This window comes from Panthera uncia, chromosome E3 (genome assembly GCF_023721935.1).
Source record: "Panthera uncia isolate 11264 chromosome E3, Puncia_PCG_1.0, whole genome shotgun sequence".
Classification (NCBI taxonomy): Eukaryota; Metazoa; Chordata; class Mammalia; order Carnivora; family Felidae; genus Panthera; species Panthera uncia.
Window position 1 is genome coordinate 7190828 of NC_064815.1, and position 27968 is coordinate 7218795.

The window sequence follows — 27968 nt, forward strand, 5'->3', positions numbered from 1 at the left end:
CCTCTCTATCTGCTCCTCCCCAGCTCATGCTCTGTCTCTCTCTGTCTCAAAAATAAATAAAAGTTAAAAAAAAATTAAAAAAAAAAGACATTTTGGTACTTTCCTTAACCCTGTTGATATAGGTAGTGATGTTCCCTTTTGGGTCTCTGAGCTTTGGGAACTAGCAAGGAGTCAAAATGAAGTCGAATTAGAGAAAGGTCAGTCTTACCCAAGGCAGGGAGGTGGGAAGGATTCCAAGAGTGTGGAGAGAGGCCTCAAAATAGCTAAAAATCTCTTTGCCTCTAGGGTAGTGCTGAAGAATGTGGGTGTAGGAGTCAAACAGACCCAGGTTTGAGGACTGATTTGTAATTACTAAGTGGAACACCTTAGGCAATGCATTTAATTTCCTGCACCTTTATTTTCTCATCTTTAAAATGAGGACAATAAAAGTGCTTTTCTGTGGTCCTCATTATCTGGGTCTCAGGTCCATTGTCACCTCCATAGAGCAGACTTCCCTGACTATGTGAAGTGACCTCTCTCAGCCCTTTTCTATCAAGTGACCTTGCTTTATTCTTAGCACTTACTAACATCTGAAATTATTTTACCGTTCGCTGGTTTTCTCTCTTGCTTTTAGCATAGGCTTTTGAGGATTGGCATCTTGTCTGACATTGTGTCATAAGCCTGATTGCTCAATAAACATTTGTTGGTGAACAATTAGGATTGTTATGAGAATTAAGAAAACCCATGTCAAGAAGTTAGCATCGTGCCTGTCACATATAACCAATAAGCAAATCACAATGGCTTAACAATTACATAGACTGTATTTAACTGTGTGTTAGGTATTGTCCTAAACGTTTTACAAACTCCAAGTTACCTCATTTTGTCTCCACACAACCCGTAGGTAGAATCCTATTATGAACCTCCATGTTAGAGATGAGGAAACTAAGTCACAGAGTGTCTAGGTCAGTTGCCCAAGATCAACCAGCTAGGGGGAGTAAAGCCAGAATTCAAAGCCAGGCTGGACACCAAACATACTCTAGGTCTACTCTCCTTGAAGAAGACAATGATGTTGAAATTTTTATTTTGGGTGTAAAGGACATGGAGCGTTGCTTAGCCTAAGCGGACCTGGATCTTTGTCCTTCCCTCCATTTGGGGAAAATGCTATCGTTGTTTAGGGGAGGGAGTCGCATTTTCTTGCAGAGCGTAGCCCTCAAGTCCAAGCCCGTCCCGGGATGTCCAGGGACCCGCCTGCACCCTCCAAGGCGGGCCAGGTCCCTGCCCAGCAGCCGGAGCCTCCCAAGCCGGGGCTGGCCCAGTGCAGCCGCGTGGCCACGCCGCGCCCTGGCCTGGGAAAAAAGTTTCCAAACCGCGCTGCTAGGCGCTGATTGGCCGAGGCGGACGCGGTCCCGCGGCGCTGCAGCCAATGGACGCCGCCCGCCGCGGGCGCGGGGGCGGGGGCGGTGGCGGTGGCTAGAGGCCGGGGCAGCGCAGTCTGCTGCTGCCGCCGCCGCCGCCGCCCGTCCTCGCGAACCAAGCCCGGGTAAGTTCGGGGCTGCGGTGGCCGGGGGTGGGGCCCGTCCCGGGACCGCCGCCACCGCCGGGAAACTCTTCCGCCTGCCCTGGCGCCCGCCGCGCTCTCGGGACTCCCAGGAGCCGCCTTGCAGGGAACCTGCCGCGCCCCTCGCTTTCCCGTCGCTTCCCGGCTGCCCGCGCTCCGCGCCTCCCGGGCGCTGGGCTCAAAAGTCCCGCTCTCTGGAGCCTCCCTTGCTAACTTTGTGCCTTCTCACCTTTGTGTCCTCGCGCCCACCTCTCGCCTTTGCCAACTTCCTTTCTCTTCTAGCGCTGGCCTCTCTCCGACCTGCTCTCCTCCTCGTCCCCCGTCCCCGCTGCCCGGCTCCTTTGCCCTCCAACCCTCCTCTCACCCCCACCGTAGGCTGCCCTTTGACTCCCCTAGTCTCTCTTCTCGCTGTTTTCGGCCTTTTCTCAGTCCCCGCCACCTCCTTTCTTCCTGCTGCCCTAAACTCCCTCCTCCTTCTCGTCCCTCCTCCTCCCCCCTCTCGTCCACTGCCCCTTGCTACTTCCACCCTCACTGCAGGCCTCTTTCCAAAAACCTCCCCCCTCCTTGGCATCTCCCTGTCTTCGGGAACGTGTTTGGAACAGCCTCCTTCCCCCTGCTTTTCTCAGATCTCTGCTGCGGGAAGGTTCAGATTTCCCCTGACAGCACTTAGGGGAAGGATTGGATAAAGGATGAAAACGCTTATTCTACAGTTTGAATGCAGTCGTGGGGCTCACCTGCCTCTCCGAGGTCATGGGAAATCCCGCCATCACCTTGGGAAGCTACCTTATCTTCTCCAGTCATCTCAAGTTCTCTGCCTCCTGAGGGTCTGAGCTTCCCTGATTTCTTTGTCCAGGGTTTGTACCAGGTTGTGCCTCTTTCTACTTTTAGCCTCGAGGCCCCTTTTAACTTCCTTTCTAAAGAGATGGCCTTTTACAGCGTGCACTGGACAGAAATTTGTCATTTTCTATGCTAGTTTTGTTTCTGTATTCTTGGATAGGATGGCATTTTAGGACATGGGTAGGGTTCTTTGAGGAGCAATTGGATCCCAGTGGCTCCCAGGGCCACTTTTCTGCCCCCCCCCCCGTATTCAATCGGGATTGAAACTTAAATCTTTCCTCTTAGTGTATCACTCGTGTAGCATTAGATCCTTGAGGTCTCAGAGGCCTCTCCTTGGCATATTTGATTCTCTCATTTCGGATATTAGTTTCTTAACTTGGCTGATTCTCTTAGGATGTTATTTTTGTTTCCAAAGTGTGTTCTTTCACGTTGAAATGTGTGAGCCCAGGGAGATTACGCTCCCTTTCCTTACCAGATAATTTCCTAACGCGAGTGGGGCTGCATGCAGAAGGTTTGTGTCGGGAGCTAGTGCTGTTCGCACCTAGACCTGACGTGGGTGCTTCGTCTCTGCCTGTCCCAGCAGCGCCTGGCACTTAGTAGGTGTTTGGAAATGTTTGAGAAGGGGTGGAGAGAGAAGCCACAGTAGGGAAAATTCTTCCCTTGGCATCTTGATTCAGTAGAATAAAATTATCCTGGAACAACAGCCGTTCTATTTTTTTGATCCCAGTTTAAGCTTTTTAAAATTTCAAAGGCAATATATGCTTACCATAAAAATCAATGTATTTAGCAGTGTGTCAGTTACAGGCTCTGATCTCTTTGCCTGCTTTACCCCGTCTGGTACAAGCTTCCAGACCCTTTTCATGTATGCAGAGAGAGCGAGATACATTTATAAACAAAACAGGCACCCTTTCTTAACATAGCATGAACTTTCTTCCATATTAGTTCGTATGATTCTTAACAACTGCGTAATTTTCCAGGCAGTCCCCTGTTGACAGTTGAGTTTCTCCAATTTTCCACATCAGTGGATGATGGCGTACACCCTCGAGTATATGTCTTTGCATGCCTATCTAAGTATTTTTGTAGGAAGATCATCATAGACTTTGAAAGCACAGAGACAGAAGCCAGACTTGCTGACTCTTGACTGGTGTTGCCCCAGTGATGCCACTTCTGCAAAATGCAGAGCCCACGTCACCCCCCTGCCCCGCCAGAAGCTGGGGAAGCACGTGCTGACGTTTGGCAGTGTCTTTGCCTCCCTCCCTTTCCCTTCGGCTCTTCTGTGTGTTTTGATTGGGAAGGATTTGAGGCTGGGGTGAAGGGCGGCGAGTTACTTCTTGATAGTTTATACATGTATTTTGCTCCTGACCAGCTGTGCTGGCTTTCTTCGCTGAGAGGAGAGCCAAGGGACATTGCTTTGTGTTTTCTAGGGTTTTGAAATCAAAGGTATGTGTGTCTCAAGTATGTTTTCAGCTTGCGGAAACACATTTTTGTAGGAGTAGGAGATCTAAGCGATGCCAAGTAGAGAATGTATGCTTTTCTAGCTTCTTGCTCCCAGCTTGTTCCCCCTTGCATACCGTAGCATATACTTTTGAGGTGCCCATTAGGTTTGTCCACAGAGCTGCTGGGACACGGTGGCACAATGGTGTGTTGAGAGCACAAGCCGGGAGGCAGAAGGCCCGTAACACTTGTAGCACAAAAGGAAGAAAGGCAGGAGCACTCACTCATCTTTTAAGCTAGTGGTTACAGAGTTGTATATACTGAGACCCAGCGTTAACAGCTGCCTGCCACAGTGCCTTTTAAAAGACTGTGTGGGCCAGATGAAACGGGTGAATCTGACCTCTCATTAGCCTGTTTGCAACCCCGAGGAGATCTTGAACTGGGATTCAAAGACAACACCCTCCCCCAACTTGCACTTGGGTTTGGGGTGCCTCTGCCATTTGCTCGTGCCTGTGGAGATGGCCAAGGTATGCCGTGTCTCTGCTCCAGTTCCTGGTCCTAAGAACCCAAGAGACTGACTTGCTTACTCTTGCAGTCGAACGGCTTAAAGAGCATAAACTTGAAGATAACTTCCTAGGTGCCCAGCACACGGCTAATAGAAGCTGGTGATACACTTGAGGAAATTATGCCGGGAGAAGGAAGTCTTTGTGAGTCCTCTTACTTGCTTTCCATGGCAGAGAATAATGCGCATTAGAATGTGAGACGTTTCAAAAATCATACCTCTTTTTAAGGTCGTTATTGCATAGCAAACTGAGGTTCAGCTGTTACTTCTTCCTCTATAACATGTTTTTCCTCTTCCCTAAGGATTGTTATTCCAGTGCAGGGGTTTCTGGTTGAAATGCCAGGCCTGTGGTTTTGGTCCTTGAGTTGAATTAGTTACAGATTGTGCAGGCTCCGGTAGGAGCTCAGGTCTCTGCTTAGCTTCCCCTGCCCTCGCTCTGAAGTCCAAAACCAGGGGCACCTGGTTGGCTCAGTAGGTGAAGCGTCCGACCTGGGGTCAGGTCATGATCTTGCAGTTCGTGGATTCGAGCCCCTCATCGGGCTCTGTGCTGACAGCTTGGAGCCTGCTTCAGATTCCTTGTCTCCCTCTCTCTCAGCCCCTCCCCTGCTGGTGCTCTGTCTCTCAAAAAGAAACAAAACGTTAAATTTTTTTTTAATAAAAAAAACAAAACCAGAGCTTTCCCATCAGCATGGTTGTAATTAGAGCCTCTCTCACAGTGGAAATACCTCTTAAAACATCTCAAAGTCCCTTCCTGAGGATTCAGTTTTAGTTCTCACCGGCTATAGTAAATGTTTTAGGAAGCTTTTTCTCCCTAAAACTCATCGGTCATAAGAGTTCAGGATGAAGGTTATTAAACTCCAGTATGAGATACTCCTCTAGTAAACCCGGGAAGGGGGTAGTTTCCAACGTGGTATCTTCTCCCCCAGATCCTTCCCGCTAAAGAGATGCCACTCAGGTGCTGAGGGAGAGTGGAGCTTTCCCCATCCTAACGAGCATCTTAAGGATTTACAGATGTCAGCCATAAACTGGTCTAGAGAGCTTTCTGGCTTCCTGCCTTTCCTTCACCTGACATCCTCTTCCTGCTAGTACCATTCCACAAGCATTTATTGAGTGCCTGTTACATGCCAGGCACTCTTCTAGGCATTGGGATAAAAAAGACAGAGAAGGCCCCTGTGCTCAACAACTGGTATTCCCGTGGGGGAAGATGAACAAAAACAAAACTTAAAATGATGATATAAAGCAGAGGTTAATATAAGAGAGAAGGGCTGGAGGGGGTATTAGGTGGGACATCAAAATAAGGTCTCTTCGGGGAAGGCGGTTCAGCTGAGATTTGAATGATAAGAGGGACACCTGGGCATAGATCTGAGGGAGAAGCATTCCAGGCAGAGAATAACAAGTGCAAAGGCCCTGAGGTGGGAGTAAGCGAGGTATGTTCAAGGAACAGAAAGAAGGCAACGTGGCTTGAATGTAAGCTAATGATTGGGGTCTGGGGTAGAGAACGTTTAGAGAAGTATGCACAAACTAATTACATTGAATATTGGACATGTTGTTTTTCCAAACAGCGGGAAAAGTCCGCCTACATCCATTGTTCCTTGTTCCTCACTTTCTTGCCCTACTACACAGACCCCCGTGCCACGCATTTGAGGCTGTCCTCAGTAAGATAATCAGTGGCCACACGCTGCTCACTCGCGCAGGCTCTTGACATTGTCGGCACTGGTTTGTGCCTTGGTATTAGATGAGATCTGGGCTTATTAGAGCTTAGGGCTCCAGCAGGGAGTACCTACCAGACCTAAGTTTACCCTCACCCATTGCCACGTTAATTACTGTCATTTACACTCCAGCTGCTCTATTCCTTTTACTTCCAATGAACAAGATTGTTCACTACTTACCTTCATTAGGATTCTTGTGGCAACAATCCAACCCTAACTGGCACATTCAAGAAAGGGAGTTGGTCATCTGTCATAACCTTAAATCAGGTATGACTGGGTCCAGGTGTTCAAATGATGTCATCAGGACCCAGTATCTCCACCTGTTGGCCTTGCTTTCCTCGGTTTTGGCTTCATTCTCTGGCCGACCCCTCCTTTGTGGTGGAGGAATGACCACGGACAACTCCAGGCTTACCTCCTACTGCCTTACCCTAGTGGAAAGAATGTCTGTCTTTGTTCCTCCCAGCTCTATGGAGATATAATTGATGTATAACGTTGTGTAAGTTTAAGGTATGTACTGTTAGCGTGAAGCTTGATACAAGGCTCAGAACCACCAACCATGAGCTCATGACCTGAGCCAAAACCAAGAGTTGGACGCTTAACCGACTGAGCCACCCAGGCGCCCCTGTTAGTGTAGCATGACGTGTGGATACATGTATATATTGGGAGCTGATTACCACAATAAGATTAGTTAACACGGAGAGTGTGTTTCTCGTTGGCTCTGCAAAAGCCCTATGCCTGGACACTGATTGGCCCTGCTTGGGTTAGGCCCACCCCTGTCTTTGGCTCAGTTGGGGTTGGGACCACCCGTGAACCAATCATTGACCTAGTTTGGGTTAGGCCCACCCCTATCATTGGCTCAGCAGAGATTAGGCTGATGATGGAGACATCCATTCCATCATGTGCCTCCTCCCAGATGCTGATACTGAGTCAATCTAGTACATCTGAATCACTCTGGAATGAGCATAGGGTTGGTTTCCCCAAGATAAGGGTGTTGTTACAGAAAGATGGAACAAAAAATGCTGGACTGGAAAAAAAAGTCAAAGACGAATGAACAGCATTCTGTTCTACCCAGCTTCTGTGCTTCCATCAAGCTTTCAGACAGACTCTGTTCTGCAAAAGGGCGTGGGGGTGGGGTGGGGAACAAGCATGTGGTCCCTGGAATAGGGAAGGGAGAGAAATTACGAAGAAGATGTGAATATTGGTACTAACAAATCTATCAAGAAGTGCTGCACTCAAATAGAATTATGATTGTTTGATTTTTTTTTTTAAACCAGGGATCCAGAAGTTGGTGATTTTGTCCATGCCAACACTAACTTACTTAGCTGAATGATTCATATTTGTAGTCAAAAATACAGCTTGCTATGTCTTGCGGAGTGAGGGGTTGCATTCATTCTTTGGTCCTGAAGGACACACACCAGACCGAGAGCTCCCTGGAGGGAAGGAAGGGACCTTGGAGACCTCTCATTTGCATTTTTGACAAGTTCAGAGCCTTACATAAGTTCAGGGAATAAGCTTTTGCACGGAGAGGCTCTATCAGCAGGGAGTCTGTGACCTGACAGCTGTTGGGAAAGATCTGTGCTCTAGCCTCTCCTGCATTTCTCTGAGCCCTCAGAGCCAAGGCCCCATTCCCACCCCCTACCCTCCAGCCCCCCTCCCATTTGTCTTCTCACACCCACTTCTCCAAAATTCCCTCTACTTCCTCTTCTTTGCCTCCTGGTAATTCCACCCCGTTTATTCCTCCTCCCTCCTCCTCTGTTGAAACTACCCTTGCCCCCGTCACCGGTGACCGACGTTTCTTTCGCGAAGTCTCCTGGATATTTTCCAGCCCTTATCTTAGCCTCTCTGTTGCGTCTTGGATACTGTGGAACATTCCCTCCTTTCCCCTAGACGCCACGTCCTCCCAGGACAGCTCACCGTCTGGTTCTTGCCTCTGTTTCTCCGCTGTCTCCTTTGATTGCTGTTTCTTTCTTTGCCTACCAGGCAAACATTGGCATTCCTCAGAGTTCCATAAATAGTCCTTCCTAGATTGTCTGGCGCTTCCATCACAGGATAAAGGGAAGAAGCAGCTACAGACTCAGGACTCTCAAATTTGTGTCAGCCCAGGGTTCGCCCCAGAGTCTCAGATCCACTCTTGCTTCTAGATGTGCCACAGGCTTCTCAAACCCAGAGTGTCCCAAACTGGGCTCCTTATCCTCCTCCTCAAAGACATTCCTTCTCTTAGGATTTGTCTCTGGTGATGAGGATGGTGGGGGCACCGGGTGTCTAAACTGGAACCCTGGGAGATGTCCTCAGCTCCTTTTTTTTTTCCTTGCCCCTCCTCGAATGAAATAAATAAAATCTTGGTAGTTTTGTCTATTTGTGGAATGTTTCCTGTGGGTGGGCTGGATTTTGTCTGCCTTTGATGTCAAGTTTTGGCAATGTTTTATCATTTAACCCAACATAAAATTCAGGAATTTTTTTTTTCCTCCCTGTTAAAGATCCACTATTGGGTTAAGCGTCCGACTTTGGCTTGGGTCATGATCTCGTGGCTGGGGAGTTCAAGCCCCATGTTGGGCTCTGTGCTGACAACTCGGAGCCTGGAGCCTGCTTCGGATTCTGTGCCCCCTCCTCGGGCCCTCCCGTGCTCATTCTGTCTCTCTTAAAAATGAATAAGTATTAAAAAAATTTATAAACATCTGCTGTTGAACCAGATATGCAAATAATTTTAAAGCTTTTCTCTCCTAGACACCATGCTGCAAGAAGAGTGACCCCTTCCTCTGTTTCCACAATGGAGGACTCGGGAAAGACTTTCAGCTCTGAGGAGGAAGAAGCAAGCTACTGGAAAGATCTGGCCATGACCTACAAGCAGAGGTCAGTCTTCCTAAGTCCACCTTGCTTTTTCTCCCCATCACCGTGGCAGCAGCCATTGATTTTGTTGCTCTTAGGCCACAAGCACTACGAAGGACTTGACATACATTCTCTCCGTTAAATCACAAAACGGCCCTTTGAGGAAACATGTTGTCACCCCATTTTACAGATGAGGAAGCTGAGCCTCAGGGAAGGCAAGTAATGTGTCCACCAAGGTCACACGGCCAGTAAGGAGCAGGCCTAGGATGTGAGCACCAAAGCCTGTGGTCCCAAGCAAACCGCTGTGTTCCTTCCCTGCTGATTTTCCAGCGGGGCTCTGTCGGTTCCAGACGCCTTAGCTGGTCAGCCCCCCGTGTGTGAGGAAAGACCTTCTCCCTGTGTCTAACAAAATGGGTCGTTGGAGATTTTAAATTTGAAAGAAGTGATTCTGCGTCCATATTTGGGAGGAGAGTGTGTGTTCAGCATTTCTTCTTTTTATTTCTTATGGGCTCTTACACTCTTCGTATGGAGGTCTTATTCCAGTCCCCCTAATTCCCTAATTTTATTTATTTATTTATTTATTTATTTTTAATTTTTTTTAACATTTATTTTTGAGATAGAGAGAGAGTATGAACAGGGGAGGGTCAGAGAAAGAGGGAGACACAGAATCTGAAACAGGCTCCAGGCTCCGAGCCGTCAGCACAGAGCCTGACACAGGGCCCGAACCCACGGACCGCGAGATCATGACCCGAGCCAAAGTCGGACGCCCAACCGACTGAGCCACCCAGGCGCCCCTCTAATTTTTTTTTTAATGTTTATATTTGAGAGAGAGAGAGAGAGTGTACAAGCAGGGGAGGGGCAGAGAGAGCAGGAGACAGAATGCAAAGCAGGCCCCAGGCCTGCCGCAGGGCTCGAACTCACGAGCCAGGAGATCATGACCTGAGCCAAAGTAGGATGCTTAAGTGTGTGCCACCCAGCGCCCCTAATTTCCTTACTCTTAATTCGACTTAAACATAATTCAGGCTTAGCATTTAAAACCAAAAAAAAAAGTGTTGCTTGACTTTTAAGGACTGAAAAGCTGGAATTGGGTGTTTGTCCCCCTTCCAGTGGGACAAGGAAGCACTTAGGTCCGGTTTCTACTTAAAAGTCAATCTGCAGAGGGTGTGCAATCCCATGAATACTTTCCACACGTTGAGTTAAAAAAATATATATATGGTGAAAGAATGAGTGAAGAGTGAATGGGCTTTGGAGTCCGGCACCCCTGGGTTCAGGCCTGAGGTCTGCTTCTGACCCGTGTGACCTTGAGGCAGGTCAGTCGGCCTATCTGAGCCTGGCTTTATCTGTAAAGTGAGGTCAGTGATAGTTTCCGCTTCCGCTTCAGTTGAGTGAAGAGCTAATCCATGCATAACCCTCAGTAGCTCTAAGTGCTCGATAAACGCTTCCCCTGACACGGTCGGGAATTCTGTAGGGCTGAAAATACCCAAGAGGAGCTGCGAGAGTTCCAGGAGGGAAGCCGCGAGTATGAAGCCGAACTGGAGACGCAGCTGCAACAGATTGAAACCAGGAACAGGGACCTCCTGTCGGAAAATAATCGCCTTCGCCTGGAGCTAGAAACCATCAAGGTGAGAGGAAACGGGCAGCAGGTGTGGGGTGTGGGGCGTGCGCCTGGACAAGGGAGCCCTGCCTTGCGAGGGGCCGCTGCCAGCCCCGGGCTCCCTCCCACCCCTAGGCCTGCTGGGCGGATGTGGTGGTGGAACGCTTGTTTGCCCCCGATGGGCAGAGGTCTGTGGGAGCAGATCACACAGGTGTCCCCGTGGCCCATTCTTGGGTGTCTACCACAGTCCCACAAGGCCTGCAAAAGAAAACGTTTTGAGAGGATGGAGTGTCACTAGATTTGCTGATCGGGGGTATGATAGCCCCTAGATGCCTACTGATGTTTAAGTTAAAGTAAAATAAGGACAAATTTAACTCCTCGGTTATACCAGTGACGTTTCAACTACACGACAGCTGCATGTCTAGTGGGTATCATTACTGGACAGAGTGGTGCAGGATATTTCCATCATTCCAGAAAGTTCTGTCGGACAGAGCCAGTTGAGACCAGGTTTCTCAGCCTGGACGCTGCTGACATTTGAGGTCAGGTCATTTTCAGTTTAGGGGGCTGAGTTTTACACTGTAGGATGTTTGTGGGGGTTTTTTTGTTTAAAAAAATTTTTTAATGTTTATTTTTGAGAGAGACAGAGAGAGTGTGAGTAGGGGCAGGGGAGGGACAGAGAAAGGGAGACACAAAATCCAAAGCAGGCTCCAGGCTCTGAGCTGTCAGCACAGAGCCCGACACGGGAGTCAGACTCACTAACCATGAGCTCACGACCTGAGCCGAAGTCAGACGCTTAACTGACTGAGCCACCCAGGCTACCCATGGTTTTGTTGTTGTTGTTTTTTTCCTTTTAAGTTTATTTATTTATTTTGAGAGAGAGAACAGGGGAGGAGCAGAGAGGGAGAGAGAGAATCCCAAGCAGGCTCCACGCTGCCAGTACAGAGCCTGATGTGGGGCTCCATCCATGACTATGAGATCAGGGCCTGAGCCAAAATCAAGAGTTGGGAGCCACCCAGGCGCCCCACACTGTAGGATGTTTAACAGCATCCCTAGTCTGCATCCAGTGGATGCCAGTAGCTCCTTCTGCCCCAGATTATGACAACCAAAAATATCTTCAGACATTGCCACGTATCTGGAAAACCACTGGCCTAAAGGGTAAAGACTACCTTTTGGACATGCTATAGGGCTTAGCAGATAATCGCTAACACTGTGCCCCGGAGACTGAGTTTCTCAGCCCTCACTGATAAGCAGGATCACCTGGCAAGCTTCGAAAGTATCAGTCCTGAACCCACCCCTGCCGTGAGATTCCTGTCTCAGTAAGTCTGTGGTGGGGAGACACAGGCATGTCTGCCTGTATTTTTTTTTTTTTTTTTTTTTTTTTTTTTTTTAGTAAAGCTCACCATGTAAATTTTGATGAGCTGCTAGGGGACGTGTCGTGGATAGTGGAAGATGTGCTCCCAGCCTTCTGGCAGCTTTGTGGGGAAGACAAACCTAACTCCAAAAAGCACCTAGGGAAAAGATACTCAGTGACGTAGTACTGACCAAGAGATCCTTCACACAGAAAGGTCTGTATGCAATGGAGACGCAGCTGCTGGGAAGGATTTGAGCTGGTGTTTGAAGGGGAGAAGAGGGTGTGTGCGTCTGTGTTTGTGTGGCCAGCAGATTGGGGCAGAGGGGTTAAGGAAGAGCTAATCTGGACCTTCCACAGACACAGACGAGAACAGATGTCAAGCAGACCTGGGAATCCTGGCTTTATGAGTTCATGGGAAACAGTGGGGCCAAAAAATGGACTGGGGATTGAGGGATGGGGAGGGGCGGAGGAAAGACCCTGAAGTCCTCAGAAGCTGAGCTGTGGAGTGCAGGCTTGTATGTTGTAGACCGCAGACCCCAAGCTGGCCGTCTACAGGTCAGTCTGGCACATTCATGGTTTTTGCTTAGCCTTCAATGGCTTTTTATTCTGTATATTATGAAAGCTTCCATGCACACAGCCAGGTTGAAAGAATTTTCCAGCACACGTCTGTATATCCACCACCTGTGCTCTACCAGTAACCTCTGCTGTACTTGATTCTTATTACCTAGCTATCCCTCCCTCGGTCTACTTTTCTGATGCATTTCAAAGTGATTTGCAGATACCTATTTACCTCCCTGTAAATACTTCAGCGTGTTAGTGTTAGCTAGAGTTGAGGTTTTGTTTATAGTTCGTTCTTTTGATAGTAAAACTTACATCTGTAGTGTTTATTTTAAATGTTTGACATCAGTATTCAAAGTTGCAAGGCTTCCTATAAAAATTGGGATTTCTGACTTCCTTTGAGAATCAGCGGATCTGGCCATACCAGGCCTGCATTCGTCCCCGCCATCGAAAAGCCAAGTAATGGTTGAGTGCTCACCAGTCCATCCCAGTCCCCACTACGGTCCCCCACCTCTGTCTCTGACACTGAGGAATGAGTGTCCCTTGCTTTATGCCTACACCTGGCCCACACAACTCAAAACAGCCTGGCCCCTACAGGCATTAGTATTTGACCCCTGCCATGAGCACTGAGGGATCACTATAGCTCTTAGCCTGAAGGGGACTCGGGGTGGGAAGCTGTGTGGAGGGAAGATCAGCAGCAGTATAAATGATAGTTGGGAGAAGGAATGAGACCCTCCACGGAGGCAGACTAACTGAGCAATGATGAAGTAATTGTTTTAAGGCTGAGCCCTTGAACCTGCGGAAGCCGTTTTGGTTTTTTTTTTAATTTTTTTTTTTTATGTTTTACTTATTTTTGACAGAGAGAGAGACACAGTATAAGCAGGGGAGGGGCAGAGAGAGAGGGAGACACAGAATCTGAAGCAGGCTCCAGGCTCTGAGCTGTCAGCACAGAGCCTGACGTGGGGCTCGAACCCACAGACCACAAGATCATGACCTGAGCTGAAGTCGGACACTCAACCGACTGAGCCACCCAGGCGCCCCCTTCAAGAAGACATTTTTATGACAGCCACATGACAGATGCATGAGGCACGGAGCATAGAGTAGGAGAAGCAATAGAAATACCTTGGAATAAAGAATACTTACTTGCCTTGGGGTACTTGGCTGGCTCAGTCGAGTCAGAGCATACGAGTCTTAAATAAACTAAAAAAAAAAAAATTACTTATTTTTTGAGAGGGGAAGGGGAACCTAAGCGGGTTCCACACTGTTGGCACAAAGCCTGACGTGGGGCTCGAACTCAAAAACCTTGAGATCATGACCTGAGCCAAAATCAAGAGTCGGACACTTAACCAACTGAGCCCCCCCAGGCGCCCTGAGGGTGCAACCCTTCATCTTGGAGTAGTGAATTCGAACCCCACGTTGGGTGTAGACATTACTTTAAAAAATAAGTAAGTAAATGAAAACTGCCACCAGCACCTATTTGTCAGTCACCTGAGCGGAATGTATTCGGGTGTGTCAGACTTCTTGACAACTGTCTTATTCATCACAAGTTGAATGTAAAGGCCTGTAAGGGATCAAACAGAGCGTCTGTTGATGGCTCCATCAACTGACCGCTTAATTAGTGCCAAATGAAAGCGCAACATTTAGCAACAGCTTTTCATGTCTGCAAGTTCAAAGGACATCATTTGAATCTGAATGCTGGTGGAGAGGCCCGTTAACTGCATCTTCTTGAACCTGTGTTTGAATTTAGGTTAATGACCTAGGATCCCATGCCTTCCTGTTTTATTTGGAGATGCACACAAATAAAAGGTGTGAGGCCGGGAGAGCCAGGCCTGGGAATTGGCCCCTGTGTGGGTCTTGGTCTGCCCCTCCTTGACTGAGCAGGGATGCTTCCTCTGCTGCGGCCAGGAGACACTATCAGAGGGGACTGGCCAGGAAACAGAGTATCAGAGGGGACCGGACAGCATGAGGATGTGGAATGGCCTCCTTGTCCTCACCCTGTAAATAATCTGCTTGTTCTGTGGGAGTGTGTCTTTCACAGGGCTCTCGCCACGCCTCTCTGGCCTGGGCACCATTGTGTCATTCTCCCGGTGCATCCAGACTGTTTCTAGCAACGCCTTTGTTGACTCAATTGAGTCAAGAAGAGTTTGACTGTTGTTCAAACTTTCCAGTTTGACTTTGGGCCTTTCCTATGGGAAGTGTTTTCTTTTGTGTGTAGATGAAGGGAAAGCAGTAAGGATGTTTGGTGAAGGAAGGTAATTTGGGAAAGGAGCCAGAGCAGAATGTATATGTGTGTGTGTGTGTGTGTGTGTGTATGTGTATGTACATGAGCCTGCATGTGTGCACAGTACCTATATGACCTGTAATGAAATGGTTGAGGGTGCTTTAGCATAGTTGTTTGTTTTTTGTTCTTAATTTTTTTTGTTGATTATTTTGAGAGAGCGTGAGCGGGGGAAGGGAGAGAGAGAGGGAGACACTGAATTCAAAGCAGGCTCCAGGCCACAAGCTGTCAGCACAGAGCCGAACCCAGGGCTCAAACCCATGGACCTCGAGATCATGACCTGAGCTGAAGTAAGTGGTGCCCTTAGCACAGTTTCCTTAAAAGCATAAGCCCCAGGGTGCCTGGGTGGCTCGGTCTGTTAAGCATCTGACTTCAGCTCAGGTCATGATCTTGCAGTTTGTGAGTTTGAGTCCCGCATCGGGCTCTGGCCTGACAGCTCGGAGCCTGGACCCTGTTTCAGATTCTGTGTCTCCCTCTGTCTCTCCTCTCCCCTACTCATGTTCTGTCTCTGTCTCTTTTTCTCTCTCAAAAATAAACAAACATTAAAAAAAAAAAAAAAGGCAAAAAAAGGAAACGCACAAGCCCCAGTGGCCCAGGTTGGATCTAGGCTCAGGCATTTGCTACCAGTTGACTTTGGGCTAATGGGGTAGGCTCCCTTCACATCTCTGAAATGGCATTCAACGAGGCATCGTAAGCACGGTCCTGAGCCCAGAAGCTGGCCCAGAGTAAGCATGCGATGAATGTTAGCTGCTGCAGTTGACTGTTCCCTTCCTTGGAAAGCACTAGTCAAATCACACCTGAACTTGCAGCTTTTGGTGATAAGTAACAGGTCGTGGGGTTTTTTTGTTTGCTTGCTTCCCTTCCCTTGCTTCCTTGCTTCCCTCCCTTCTTCCCTTCCTCCCCCAAAGGTCCCCAAATCCCTTTCAAACCCCCATGCTACACGGGGAGTCTCCTGGACATAAAGTTAGAACAGTTATCAAACTAAGCACATGGTTTTCTGCTCTTGTTATGAGGCAGCAGCAACCAAAGCTGTTGTGATTCCTTACATGTAATCCAGGGATGTCACGTGAGGTGGATCTGTATTGCCCTGTGGATGGTGCTTGGAGACATTTATGTGGTTTCCTGTGGCTGTGTGGATGCCCTTGAACAAAATGATGGCTTTGACGATTGTTGGGGGCTTCTTACCCAGAGGCTGCAGGGACCAAGTTTGGGAGGGGGCAGGGTGGTGCAAGGTGCTAGTGGGCTGGGAGGCAGGAAGTACTTGGTACATAAGAGCTTTGAGCGGTGGCCCCGTTCTTGCCATCTGCCCTCCTTTGCTTCAGAGTCCGTGTCTGTGGAGAGAAGGTTCTACTGACTGAGGTTAGGCTTGTCCCCTGGTTGTGGTGGGTGGCCGCGAGGCTGTCTGGAGCCACCTTGGGGAGTGATAGGAAGAATGGCCCCATAAAGATCCTATACTAAGGAGGAGCTAAATCCCTTAAAGAAATCAGGGCGCTGACGGGCTGTGCACACGGGGAGGTACGGATGCTCACGAGCTAAAAGCAACAGCGCCCATGACAACAGGAGTGGGCACAGTCCAGGAGTAATCCTCGGTATTTTAAGGCAATGCCAGGGAAGGGAGATAAACATAGTTTATCAGAAGTCTTAAATCACACACCCAGTGTCGATTTTGATCTTCAGGACAAGTTTGAAACGCAGCACTCTGAAGGCCACCGGCAGATCTCAGCCTTAGAGGATGACCTCGCCCAGACCAAAGCAATCAAGGATCAACTTCAGAAATACATCAGAGAGCTGGAGCAAGCCAACGATGACTTGGAAAGAGCAAAACGGTACGTTGGGAAGGAGAAACGGGTTTGGGAGCCTTTTTTCTCTGCTGTTGGCTCCCAGCACGTGGTGCCAAGCACCGTGTTGAGTCTAGAGGATTCAGCCGTGAGCCACACCAAGCCAGTGACCGTCCAGGAGACAGACAACAGACACATCAGTGCAACCTGATGACAGCAGTAAGTGCTGCAAGTTCAGGTGCGATAGGGGTGCGTAAGCGGACACATTAGTTACACCATCAGTGGGTAAATGTCAGGCAAGGCTTCCCAGTGGAAGTGGCAGTTAGGCTAAGACCAGGGGGATGTATATGCATTACCCAGGGGAAGAATATGAGGTGAGAACATTCCAGGCAGAAAGGCACACATGTGCTCGTTACCGCCCTAAGGTAAGCGTGTTCAAAGAACAGTATTTCTTTGCAAATGTTTATTTAGTTTTGAGAGTACGAACAGGGGAGGGGCAGGCAGAGGGGGACAAAAATCCAAAGTGGGCTCCACCTCTGACAGCAGAGAGCCCGATGTGGGGCTCGAACACACAACCTGTGAGATCGTGACCTGAGCCGATGTACGGTGCTCAACCAACTGAACCACCCAGGCGCCCCCGAAGAACGGTATTTTGTAAACTGACATTCTGTTGCTGAGCAGAATACTACCAATGATAACTAACATTTATTGAAAAACTACTCTGTGCCAGCCCCCCCCCTTTTTTTTAATGGAAACACATTAAAAATTAGATATACATTGCATATAGTGGCAGGCACAGATTTTTTAGCGTACAGGTCCCATCAGTTTGGGCAAATGGCGTATACCCTCCCGTGACCCACACTCTTGTTAAGATGGGGAAGCTTTGTGTTGCCCCCACAGGCCCCTGTGTTACTTTTTAGAGGTTGCTTAAGGATAACTTCACTTCAAGTAAAATGCAACAGCCTTTGATTTTTACCATCCTTGAACTTTATGCTATACTTGTAATACTGCTGTGTCTACAAATGCCGTAGATTCTGAAATGCGTAGCTATCGTTTTGGCTTTAAAAAGCCAAGTGTATTTTATTTTATTAAAAAAAAATTTGTTTAATGTTTGTTTATTTTTGAAAGAGAGACAGAGCATTAGTGGGGGAGGGGCCAAGAGAGACAGAGACCCAGAATCGAAGGCAGGCTCCAGGCTCTGAGCTGTCAGCATAGCTCGGGGCTCATACTCAGGAAGGGTGAGATCATGACCTGAGCAGAAGTCGACCAAGCCACCCAGGTGCCCCTAAAAAGCCAAGTATATTTTAAAGAAATGAAGAGAGTAAAAAGATAGCCTTTTATATTTACCCACATATTTACCATTTTGGGTTCATTCCTTCCTGAGGATCTGGATTTCCCTCTGGTATCCCCTCCCTTGGGGCTTGAAGAAGTTCCTTTAGGATTTCTTTCTTTTTTTTTTTTAATTTTTTTTTTTTTTATGTATATTTATTTTTGAGAGGCAGAGACAGAGCATGAGTGGGGAGGGGCAGAGAGAGAGCGAGACACAGAATCTGAAGAAGCTCCAGGCTCTGAGCTGTATGCACAGAGCCCGATGTCGGGCTGTAACTCACGAACCATGAGATCGTGACCTGAGCTGAAAGTTAGACACTTAACCGAGCCACCCAGGTGCCCTTTCCCTTAAGATTTCTTATAGCAAAGGTCTGCTGATGGTGAAGTCTCCTTGTTTTAGTTTATCTCGAAGTGTCTTTTGCCTTCATTCTCTTCTTCTTTTTTTTCGGTTTATTTGTTTTAGAGAGAGTGGGGGAGGAGCAGAGAGAAAGGGAGGGAGAGAATCCCAAGCAGACCCTGCACAGTCAGCACAGAACCCGATGCGGGGCTCTAACTCGTGAACCATGAGATCATGACCTGAGCTGAAGTCAGGTGCTTAACCGACTGAGTCCCCCCAGGCACCCCTGCCTTCATTCTTGTCCACTGGATGTAGAATTCTGGGTTGACACCTGTTGTGTTTTTTTCTTTCGGTGGGTTCTTCCACTGTTTTTCTGGTTTCCTTGCTTTAGGTCAGAAGTTAGTGGTCATTTGAGTGGTCACTCCCCAGTATATAATGTGTTTTTTTCCTAGCTGCTCTCAGATTTTTCTCTTGATTTTTTGTTTGTAGCAGTTTGATTATGATGTGCCTCGGTTTTATATACATGTCTTTTTTTTTTTTTAAGTGTTGGATTTAACCAGAATAGATTTTTTTCATTTCCTTCAGTAATTCTCAATACCCAATGTGGGGCTCAAACTGGTGACCCTGAGATCAAGAGTTGGATGCTCTTTGGCTGAGCCAACCAGGTGCCCCTATATGTATTTATCTTGACGGGGATTTGCTAGGCTTCTTTAGTCTGTAAATCTCTCTTGACAGATTTCACTTGGGTCATGATTTCTCAAAGATTTGCGCTGGCCCATTCTCTCTGTCCTCTGTCCTTCTGGGACCCTAACTATACACATCAGTCGTTTTGATAATTGCCACACAGGTCTCTGAGGCTCTGGTCCTTTTATTATTTTTTTCCTCTAATATTTTTTCTTTCGGTTCTTCAAATTGGATAATTTCTGTTGATCTAGTTTCAAGTTCGCTGCACCTTTCTCTCCAGTCTGCTGATGAGCCAATTCCAATAGAGCTTTTAGAGATTGTATTTTCAGTTCTAGAATTTCCTCTAAAAAAAAAAAAAAATAGTAATTTCCATTCCTCTACTGTGGTTTCTCTTTATATCCTTGAGCATAGCTAAAGAGACTACTTTAAAGTCTTTTTCTGCTAATTCTAACCATGTAGGTTACCTCAGGGCTGCTTCAAGGCTGCTGTGCAGATGCATGGTCCCAGTGTTAGCCAGAGACATGGGAAGAGAATTTGGGGCTCCCATGTGGGGTGGATTCTATCACTGGAGCTGTAGGCAGAAAACTTACGAAGATGCAAAGTCCACCCAGATTTCGTTGATCAAAGCAAGTCACGTGGCCCACGTCAAGAGCTGGGAAAGTACATTCCACTCACAGGCCGTGGCAAGGATGTGGATGCAAGAAGGGAGGGAGAATTGGGACCACTTCTCATGGGAGCCAGTCTACCATTCACGTGGTTGCAAAATAATATACAAAGGGTAGAGTTTTTTATGCAAATTCAGGCAAATAAAAAAAGAAATTGGTGTTCTCCCTACTCTCCTCCCCAACAGCATTCTATACACACTGTTGTACATCTTCTGTCATACAACAGTAGATCTTGGGGATCTTTCGGTATCAGGACACAGAGAATTCTTTGTTCTTTTTTTCCCCCCAAGTGCATAATATCCTATTGTATGGTTGGTATTGCATAATACATAATACTTTATTTGTCCAGTCCCCTGTGGATGGATAGCTGCTACATTTGCATTCTTGTGCAGTGATCAGCATTGCTGTGATGAATGATGACCACTGCTTGCACAGATGTTTATCTGGAGAATAAATCCCCAGAAGTGAAATTGCAGGGTAAAGGGATAGACGCATGCGTGATTTTGATAGTTGCTGCCCGATTGTTCTCTCTGTAGTTATATCGCTTTACATTCCCAGCAGCTATGTGTCCTGTTTTCCACACAGCTTCCCACACAGAGTGGTTTTCAGACTTCAGATTTCTGCCAATCTAGTCAGGGCCCAGTGGATACATTTCTGAATTATGCGTGACATAGATTCCTTCTCAGATATTTAAGAATGATTTGTTTCTTTTTCTCTGAACTTTGCCTTTTTTTTTTTTTTTTAAACTTGGGTTGCTGGTTGTTTCTCATTTCTAGGAGACCTTTTATATATTTGTTGATGTGGATTGAAAATATTGAGAATTTGTCATTTGTCTTGCAGCTTTGTCAGATGTATTCATTACTATCAAGTTCTCTGATCTCTCTGTAGTTGATCAGTCACAGTGGCAGGGCAGGGTTTAAACAGCTGTTAGCCTGGGTTTTCTTTCTTTTTTTACATTTCTTTCTTAGATTTCTCACTCTCGCGTGCGCGCTCTCTCCCTCCCTCTCTCCCTCTATATATATGTATTCACATTTTGGCCAAATTCTGAATATTTGGGTGTTAAAATCAGATGAGATAGAGGTGAGGCCCCAGTCATTATTATAGAATGAATAAAGTTCTCGAATACTCAAGTTGTATATTTAAAAAAAACTTGGGGCTCCTGGGTGTCTCAGTCAGTTGAGCGTCCAACTCTTGGATTTTGGCTGAGGCCGTGATCCTGGAGTCGTGGGATTGAGCTCTGTGTTGGGCTCTGTGCTGAGCGTGGGGCCTGCTTGGGATTCCCTCCCTCCCTCCCTCTCTCCCTCCCTCTCCCTTTCTTTCTCTCTCTCTCTCTCTCTCTCTCTCTCCCCCCCCCCCCCCCTTTCCCCTGCTTGCATTCTCTCTCTTAAAAAAAAAAAATACATAAATAAAAAACCTTAAAGACAGTACTATTTTATTTTAGTAGGGTATTCGGAACACTGATTTGCATTTTGAGTCTCTAGGAGGAGATGGGAGTTTGCTCTCCTGGCATTTGGACCCTATATGTTGTCCTAAATAAGGTGCTGGCCCTTTGCTAAGTGCCGTATGGACATTTCTCACTTAATCCTCAGGACGGCTTTGTGTACCTCAAGAGCTAAGATGATTCTCCTTCTGCAGGTGAACAGCCTGGGTCCCTGGGTTAAGCAACCCAGAAGGTTGCTCAAGTCTGTGGTGCCCAGGAGGTGCCCATGCTGGGACTCATGCCCCCTATGTCTGCCCTTTCTCATCTCCCTGTTCGGTAGGCACCACATGGATGCCACTGTTTGCTCTCAGGGACAACTTTGCTTTTCTCTTACCAGGGCCACAATCATGTCTCTGGAGGACTTTGAGCAGCGTTTGAATCAAGCCATTGAGAGAAATGCCTTCCTGGAGAGTGAACTTGATGAGAAGGAGAATCTTCTTGAATCTGTTCAGCGCCTGAAAGATGAAGCCAGAGGTCAGGAAGACTTGGCTTTTTTCTGTGTGCCCTGACCGGTGTTTTCCCCTCTCCCTACCTGAGAACAGCTTCTCCTACAATGTTGCCCAGTATTACCTTTGCTGGAAATCTGTGACCTGCCCTAGTCAGAGGGCGTAGAACCACACTGGGCAGGCCTTGTCCCTGCCCCATGGTAAGAATTGTCAGATGTCCGACCCTGTAAAGACCCTCTGTGGGTATTTAAACCACCACTGGCAGGAGTGTAAGAGTTTTGTGGGGAGAAAAGTCTTGACGGAATTGCTAGCTAGTCCATTGTTTCTGTGACCTGATGGCAGGTTTCTGTGACCTGATGCCTGATGGCAGTGGTTTCCAGCTCTGAATTCCCATCAGCATTTGCTCCGTGGAAGTTTGCAGTTCTGGGGTAGATCTGGGTGCAGAAGAACTTCTTGAACATCCCAATTAATTGTTTATAACACTAATTTAGTTCCTAATGTATAGCCAGTAGAAGGGGGATTAAAAAGAAGAAAACTGCAGGTCTGAAAGGTAGTTCTGCAGTGGTTAAATAAATGACAGAGATTTGTTTTATTTTATGGAACATTAAACAGTTGTTAAAACAAATAAGGTATAGGGGCGCCTGGGTGGCTCAGTTGGTTAAGCATCCGGCTTCAGCTCAGGTCATGATCTCGGGGTCTGTGAGTTCGAGCCCCACGTCGGGCTCTGGGCTGATGGCTCAGAGCCTGGAGCCTGCTTATGGTTCTGTGTCTCCCTCTCTCTCTGCCCCTCCCCTGTTCATGCTCTGTCTCTGTCTCAAAAATAAATAAACGTTAAAAAAAAAAAAAAACATTTAAAAAACAAATAAGGTATAGATGTGAATATGGCTAGATTAAGACCTACCGTTGAAGGAAGATAAATCATAGTAAACGTGTTTCTGTTTACACTTAGTAAGAATTATTCCTAACATACGCTTAATAGATAATAGATAAACTGTACATCTGAAAACGCAGAGAAAAAAGGATTGAAAATATCTCCCCCATATTATAGTGATAATGAGTCAGGAGGCCCATATGGGGGTTGGTAGGGAAAGCGTCTTTTCCCTTAGTATGCTGTATACCCTGTTGAGCTGGAAATATCTTGAAGCAAGAAAAGGATTAGTGTATCTATCATTGCCATAGTTTTTCAAAAATTTTAAACCTTTCTGTTTTTACTTTGTTTTTATTTTTAAGTAGGCTCCATGCCCATCATGGGGCTTGAACTCACAACCCTGAGATCAAGAGTCACACGTTCTAGGGGCACCTGGGTGGCTCAGTTGGTTAAGCTTCCAACTTTGGCTCAGGTCATGATCTCACAGTTCGTGAGTTCAAGCCCCGTGTTGGGCTCTGTGCTGATGGCTCAGAGCCTGGAACCCGCTTCGGATTCTGTGTCTCCCTCTCTCTCTGCCCCTCCCCATTCATGCTTGCTCTCTGTATTAAAAATAAAACATTAAAAAAAAAAGAGTCACATATTCTACGGCTCAACCAGCCAGGCGCCCCTAAACCTTTTTGGTTTTATTACAAAATCATGTAGTTTCACAAGCCTGCTAGGCAAGGTCCTGTGGGTTTCACTCCACTGAGGGTTTCCGCCCATGGGTTTTCATTCTGGTGCTTCTTTTCCCTGATCATTGTCTACTGTCGACCCTCCCTTTGCCCTGTCCCCTGAAGCAAGGGCTTAATCTGAATCCTTGTCCTGGCTCAGATTTGCGGCAGGAATTGGCTGTGCAGCAGAAGCAGGAGAAACCCAGGACGCCCATGCCCAACTCGGTGGAGGCCAACAAGACAGACACAGCTGTGCAGGCCACGGGCTCCGTGCCGTCCACCCCCATAGCTCATCGGGGACCCAGCGCCAGCTTAAACACACCGGGGACGTTCAGACGTGGTAAGAGAACGGCAGTCAGGGGGATTTGCCTTGTTTCACCAAGCTCTCCACGGGTAGGGTGCTGGGTCAGGGAGGCACTGGCACTGGCTGTGCTGCAGGGAGCAAACTGGGTGCTCAGAGGGGCAGAGCTTTGAGACAAACTGGAAGAGCTCGGGTGTGAGGCAGTAGGGAGTGGTGGAGTCTGCGGTGAGCCAGAACATAGAAGCTTCTTCCCAGGGGCGGCTGCCACTGTGCTCCCACCCCGTGACATATGGGCCCAGCATTAGCGGACCTTTCTGTTCTTCATCAGAAGCCAGAAATCCTCTTGCTGAACATGAACTCTCCTAAATTTAAAATTCCAATGATCAGATAAAAAATTTAGAAAACGTTTTGTGGGTCTAGGGAGACGTGTGTCTAGAACTGGAGCCGGTGTAGCCTGGGGTGCATGGTTAAAAAAAAAAAACAAAAAACCCAACAACGAGAAATTGGATATGTTGCCCCAGCTCCTCTGCTGATTCACAGAGGCTGTTATCAGGCTGCTTAATAGGAAATAACAGTAGGCAGCTACTAGAGCTCCGTGTGGGCTAGTTAGCCGCTGTGCTTAAAGTGCTTTGCATACGCGTGACCTCACTGAATTCTTAGCACTGGCCCAGGTGCCGTCCCCATTTGATGGATGAGGAGACTGAGGCCCTGGGGAAAGTAGCTCGCCTCAAGTCATATGGGCGGTAAATAGCAGAGCTGAGATTCAGACTCAGGCCAGCTGGCTACAGAGCTCACACTCCCTGTTCCTGCCGTATCCCTAGGCTCATCCCCTGAGATGAAGAGACTGGTGAGATTTCCAGAATGCCCATCTAGAGCAGTGTTTTCCACACTTTAGTATGCACATGACTCAGCGGGGCATCTCATTCAAATGCACCTGAGATTGAGTGGGTCTGGGCAGGACCCGAGACCCTGCGCCCTGACCAGCACCCCAGTGATCCTGGTGCCTCTGGTGCCCGGCTCCTGCTTGGAGGAGAGAGGCTCTGGAGAGTTAAGACCCTTCCAGATGTGGTTTGCTTAGATGCTATTCATGTTCATTAACTGTATGGAATTCGTAGAATTTCAAGAAGACTTGTTTGGATTTTGATTTAAAAGAGTGACGTGTAAAGGTGAACAGTTAATACAGTCATTGTAAGGCTGCAAAAGGTCGGTCATCCCATAGACTCCTCGCGGGTTAGTTAACTTTTGAGTGAAATGGGCAGCATCCAGGATCAGAGCGTGGGGATTAGCCTCCCTGCCCCCTCACCGGGGTTCCACATGTAGGGACATGAGTGGACCGACTTAGACTGGGGATCGCTCTTATATGTGCTCCCTTTGCACACCCAGGTCTGGATGACTCCACGGGTGGGACCCCCCTCACGCCCGCAGCCCGGATATCGGCCCTCAACATTGTGGGAGACCTGCTGCGGAAAGTAGGGGTAAGACCGCCGCCTCCCCGGGTTTGGTGTGGTTCCTTGCCTGTGTTTCAGGATGCCTGAGAGGGGCTACTTCACCGGTTCCTTTCCCCTGTAACAGAGCGTCCCCTAGCGTCATGCGAGCTCCTGTGGGCCTTGTTGACAAACACCCAGAGCTCTGACTCCATCAGCCCTTTGACCTCTGTGCATATATTTCTTCCCCTGCCATTTTTCCTTGGAATTCAGGAAATTTGGCTGGTGTCTGTGATGTTTTTCTTAATTTAAGAAAACTGAGAAACATTTGAAAGTTCTTTTCCTTTTAAATGAGGGAGTCAAAGACAACATCTCAAAAGGGCTAGAGCAAAGAACTCGACTTGAGGTTTTACCTTCACTACAGGGAAAGATTTTTTGTGTGTGCTTAACAAATAACACAGGTATTCTGTGTAGCTGTTGCTTGTGTTTTTTAAAATAATGCCTGGCGAATCACATGATTTAACTCCTGCCAGCCTGTCGTCAGCCAGAATGTATGTAGTCAGAGCTGCGCCTTCATAGAAGCTTGCGATTCTTTTCTCGTGTTTTTACTTGGAGATTTTGGTTTTCTGGTTTTCTGTTCTGTAAACATGTTTCTCTTTAAATGTGTTGCACAGTTAGAGCATAGATAAGCCTGGGGCGGTCTCAACGCCCTCTTGGTTTTTATGGGGTCTCTTTCCAACAAGGCACAGTCCTCCCACACAAGCCACTCTGTGCACGTTTGATAAGGTAAACAAAAGAGTAGATCATCCCGGAAGTTGATTTCACGTTTCCCATAGGCAGAACTGGATCATTGGCAGGGCTGGTGATTTTCCAGGAAGCTCCTAACTGTCTTAGGCCAGTGGCTCTAAAGGGCGGATGCACGCTGGGTTCCTTCAGGGCCCCACTCTTGGAACTCCCGCCCTACAACACAGTTCGAGAACCCCCGTTTGAGGTTATTGTCTGTGTACAGGCTCTGGGGAGAGGGGAGGTCTGCTCTTGAACCTGAAAGATGAAAGCACGTTTCTCTGTAGGCGCTGGAGTCCAAACTTGCATCCTGCCGGAACTTCGTGTACGATCAGTCCCCAAACCGAACAAGCGGCCCGGCCTCAGGGCGGGGGAGCAAACACAGAGATGGCGGTGGCGAGAGACAGCCAAGCAGCAGCGGCGTGCCTCTAGGTGACAAAGGGTCAGTACCTTTTTAGCTGTCCGCTCCTGGGGGGAGCCTCTCACCCCTGACCGATAGCCATTTTGTAGAAGTTGGAGGGTCAGGTCAATGAACCTTAACCCTCCACCCCCTTGGGACGCAGTGAGGTGGTGTCTTCCGGTGAAGGTTAAGGGCAAATGGCCAGGAAGAGGCTCGTTTTTATTACTCGAATCTGCAGCCCCAGCTCCTGGTCGTGCTGTGAGAATGTCCTGTATGAAACACTTGTTTGGGATTTGAGCTTCAAAAGCTTCTCTGTTTCCCCTAGAGGAGGATTTTTTTTCCTTAAAAAAGAAAAAAAAAAAAATCTTTAGAACCTTAGGAAACAGGGACTCCATTCCAGCCAGACTAGATTCCAGTAACCTGATGGGAAAGCACAACTCGGACTCTGACAGCTTTGGGTATTTTCTTACTTGAGGAAAATCAGGACAGCTTCTGGATGGGTTGATTTCCTAAGCTGCGTCGCCATGTTCCTGGACCCCGAGCCAAGTAACTTGGGTAGGTGTGGGGCAGACAGATGATGGGGAACGAAGAGTCGTTTTCCACGGTGCGCACGTGACTTCCGACCCCGTCGAAGAGGGTGTTTTTAGTGGGTCTGGTGTGACTGGGCTTTTTGTGTGGCCTCGGGAATGTGCGAGCTCGATGGCCAGTGTCCTTTTCTTCGTTTCGCAGGAGAGAAAATTGACACCCAGGGAGACCCTGCTCCTGACTCTCTTTACTCTTAGAACTTTGTGGGCCCTGATGTTAGCCAGTCTGTGACAGCTGTAATGTCCGCCTAATTTGGTTTGCTCTGTCTGAAGGTTGGGAAAACGCCTGGAATTTGGGAAGCCGCCTTCAAATATTTCCTCACCATCGCTGCCGTCAGCCCAGGGTGTAGTCAAGATGTTGCTTTAGGAAATCCACGGAAGCCGAAGCCCCTGGTGTGTCTGTGTGGGAGTCGTTGCTTTTCTTTCCCTCCTTAAACTAGGTTTTTGCTTTGTTTAAGTTAGTTTAAGAACTACGAGCAAACAGTCACACTAGCCACTGAGGCCATCGCCTATGGCCCCTGGTAGCTGTCCCCGTGAAATGTTGTCTCCTGCTCCCCAGCCTCCTTGCCAGTGCGTTGCAAATCGACAGGGACAAACCGGACCCTCTGGACAGGGCTCCGCGGTGTGGATGCTTAGGCCACCCCATCATTTTGAACTGACCTGAGTGTTGAAGGATTTGGGGATGTTTTTTTAATGACTGGAGATGCCTTAAAAATGGGATGTGAGCCCATCTCAGGCCCAGGCTATCTTCCATAAGAAAATCTCCGTGCTCTGTGGCACCAGAAGGGTCTGTGTACTGAAATTGTGTCTAAGAGAGAAGAGTAGGATAGGCACGTGCCTTTTTTTAAAAAAACACACTATGGTGTAGTTTACCTCTGGGACTCACTCTGCCTCTCACTGAGGCGTTGGGAGCTGTGCTTGTATTTCAGAGGCGATCTTGTGTGGACAAGGGCAATGGAAACATCTGTATCTTCTTTAGATCGTTCCCGATAGTTGGGTTTCCTGGAACTTGTGCCCTGGCCCTGGGGGTGACCTCCCCTAACGGTCATTGGGGTGGTGTGGCCTTATGAGTACAGCCCCTAAGAACAGAACTTCATTCAAACCCAGGATAAAATAACCATGGTGGCCTCCACATAGGATTGAACCACAGGATTGTTGTTGGAAGCTTCCTTGTGAAAGAAGACACAAACACGGGATTTTCACGTGGACGGAGTATGTGCTCAGCCCTGCCCATCGTGAACGGCTGGCTCACACTTTTGGAGGCAAGTTAAAAAGAACACGTGAATTTGGGAGCATGCGCGCAGCTTAACCACCCTTTGTTACTAAGTTATTTTTCCAAGAGAATAGCAGAAATATCCTTGAGTTGAAAATAGAACTTTTCAAGTGCTTTTGAAATTCAACAGAGAATGAATCTCTGGTGCCCAGTTCATTACCATGGGAACATTCTAACCTGTATGGGGAAAAGACGGACTTCTATTTTTTTAAAACAACAA

General features: G+C 47.8%; 1 protein-coding gene across 1 annotated transcript; it reads left to right on the forward strand.

Moving 5' to 3' along the window:
* The first annotated feature begins 1440 nt into the window (after positions 1-1440).
* Positions 1441-27956, forward strand: NDE1 (nudE neurodevelopment protein 1). The gene is made up of 9 exons (XM_049638309.1): positions 1441-1519; positions 8804-8929; positions 10374-10527; positions 16364-16512; positions 21297-21433; positions 23144-23323; positions 24668-24759; positions 25779-25933; positions 26749-27956. The coding sequence occupies exons 2-9, from the start codon at positions 8847-8849 to the stop codon at positions 26840-26842; spliced, it is 1044 nt and encodes a 347-aa protein (XP_049494266.1). The 5' UTR covers positions 1441-1519; positions 8804-8846; the 3' UTR covers positions 26843-27956.
* The last annotated feature ends 12 nt before the right edge of the window (positions 27957-27968 follow it).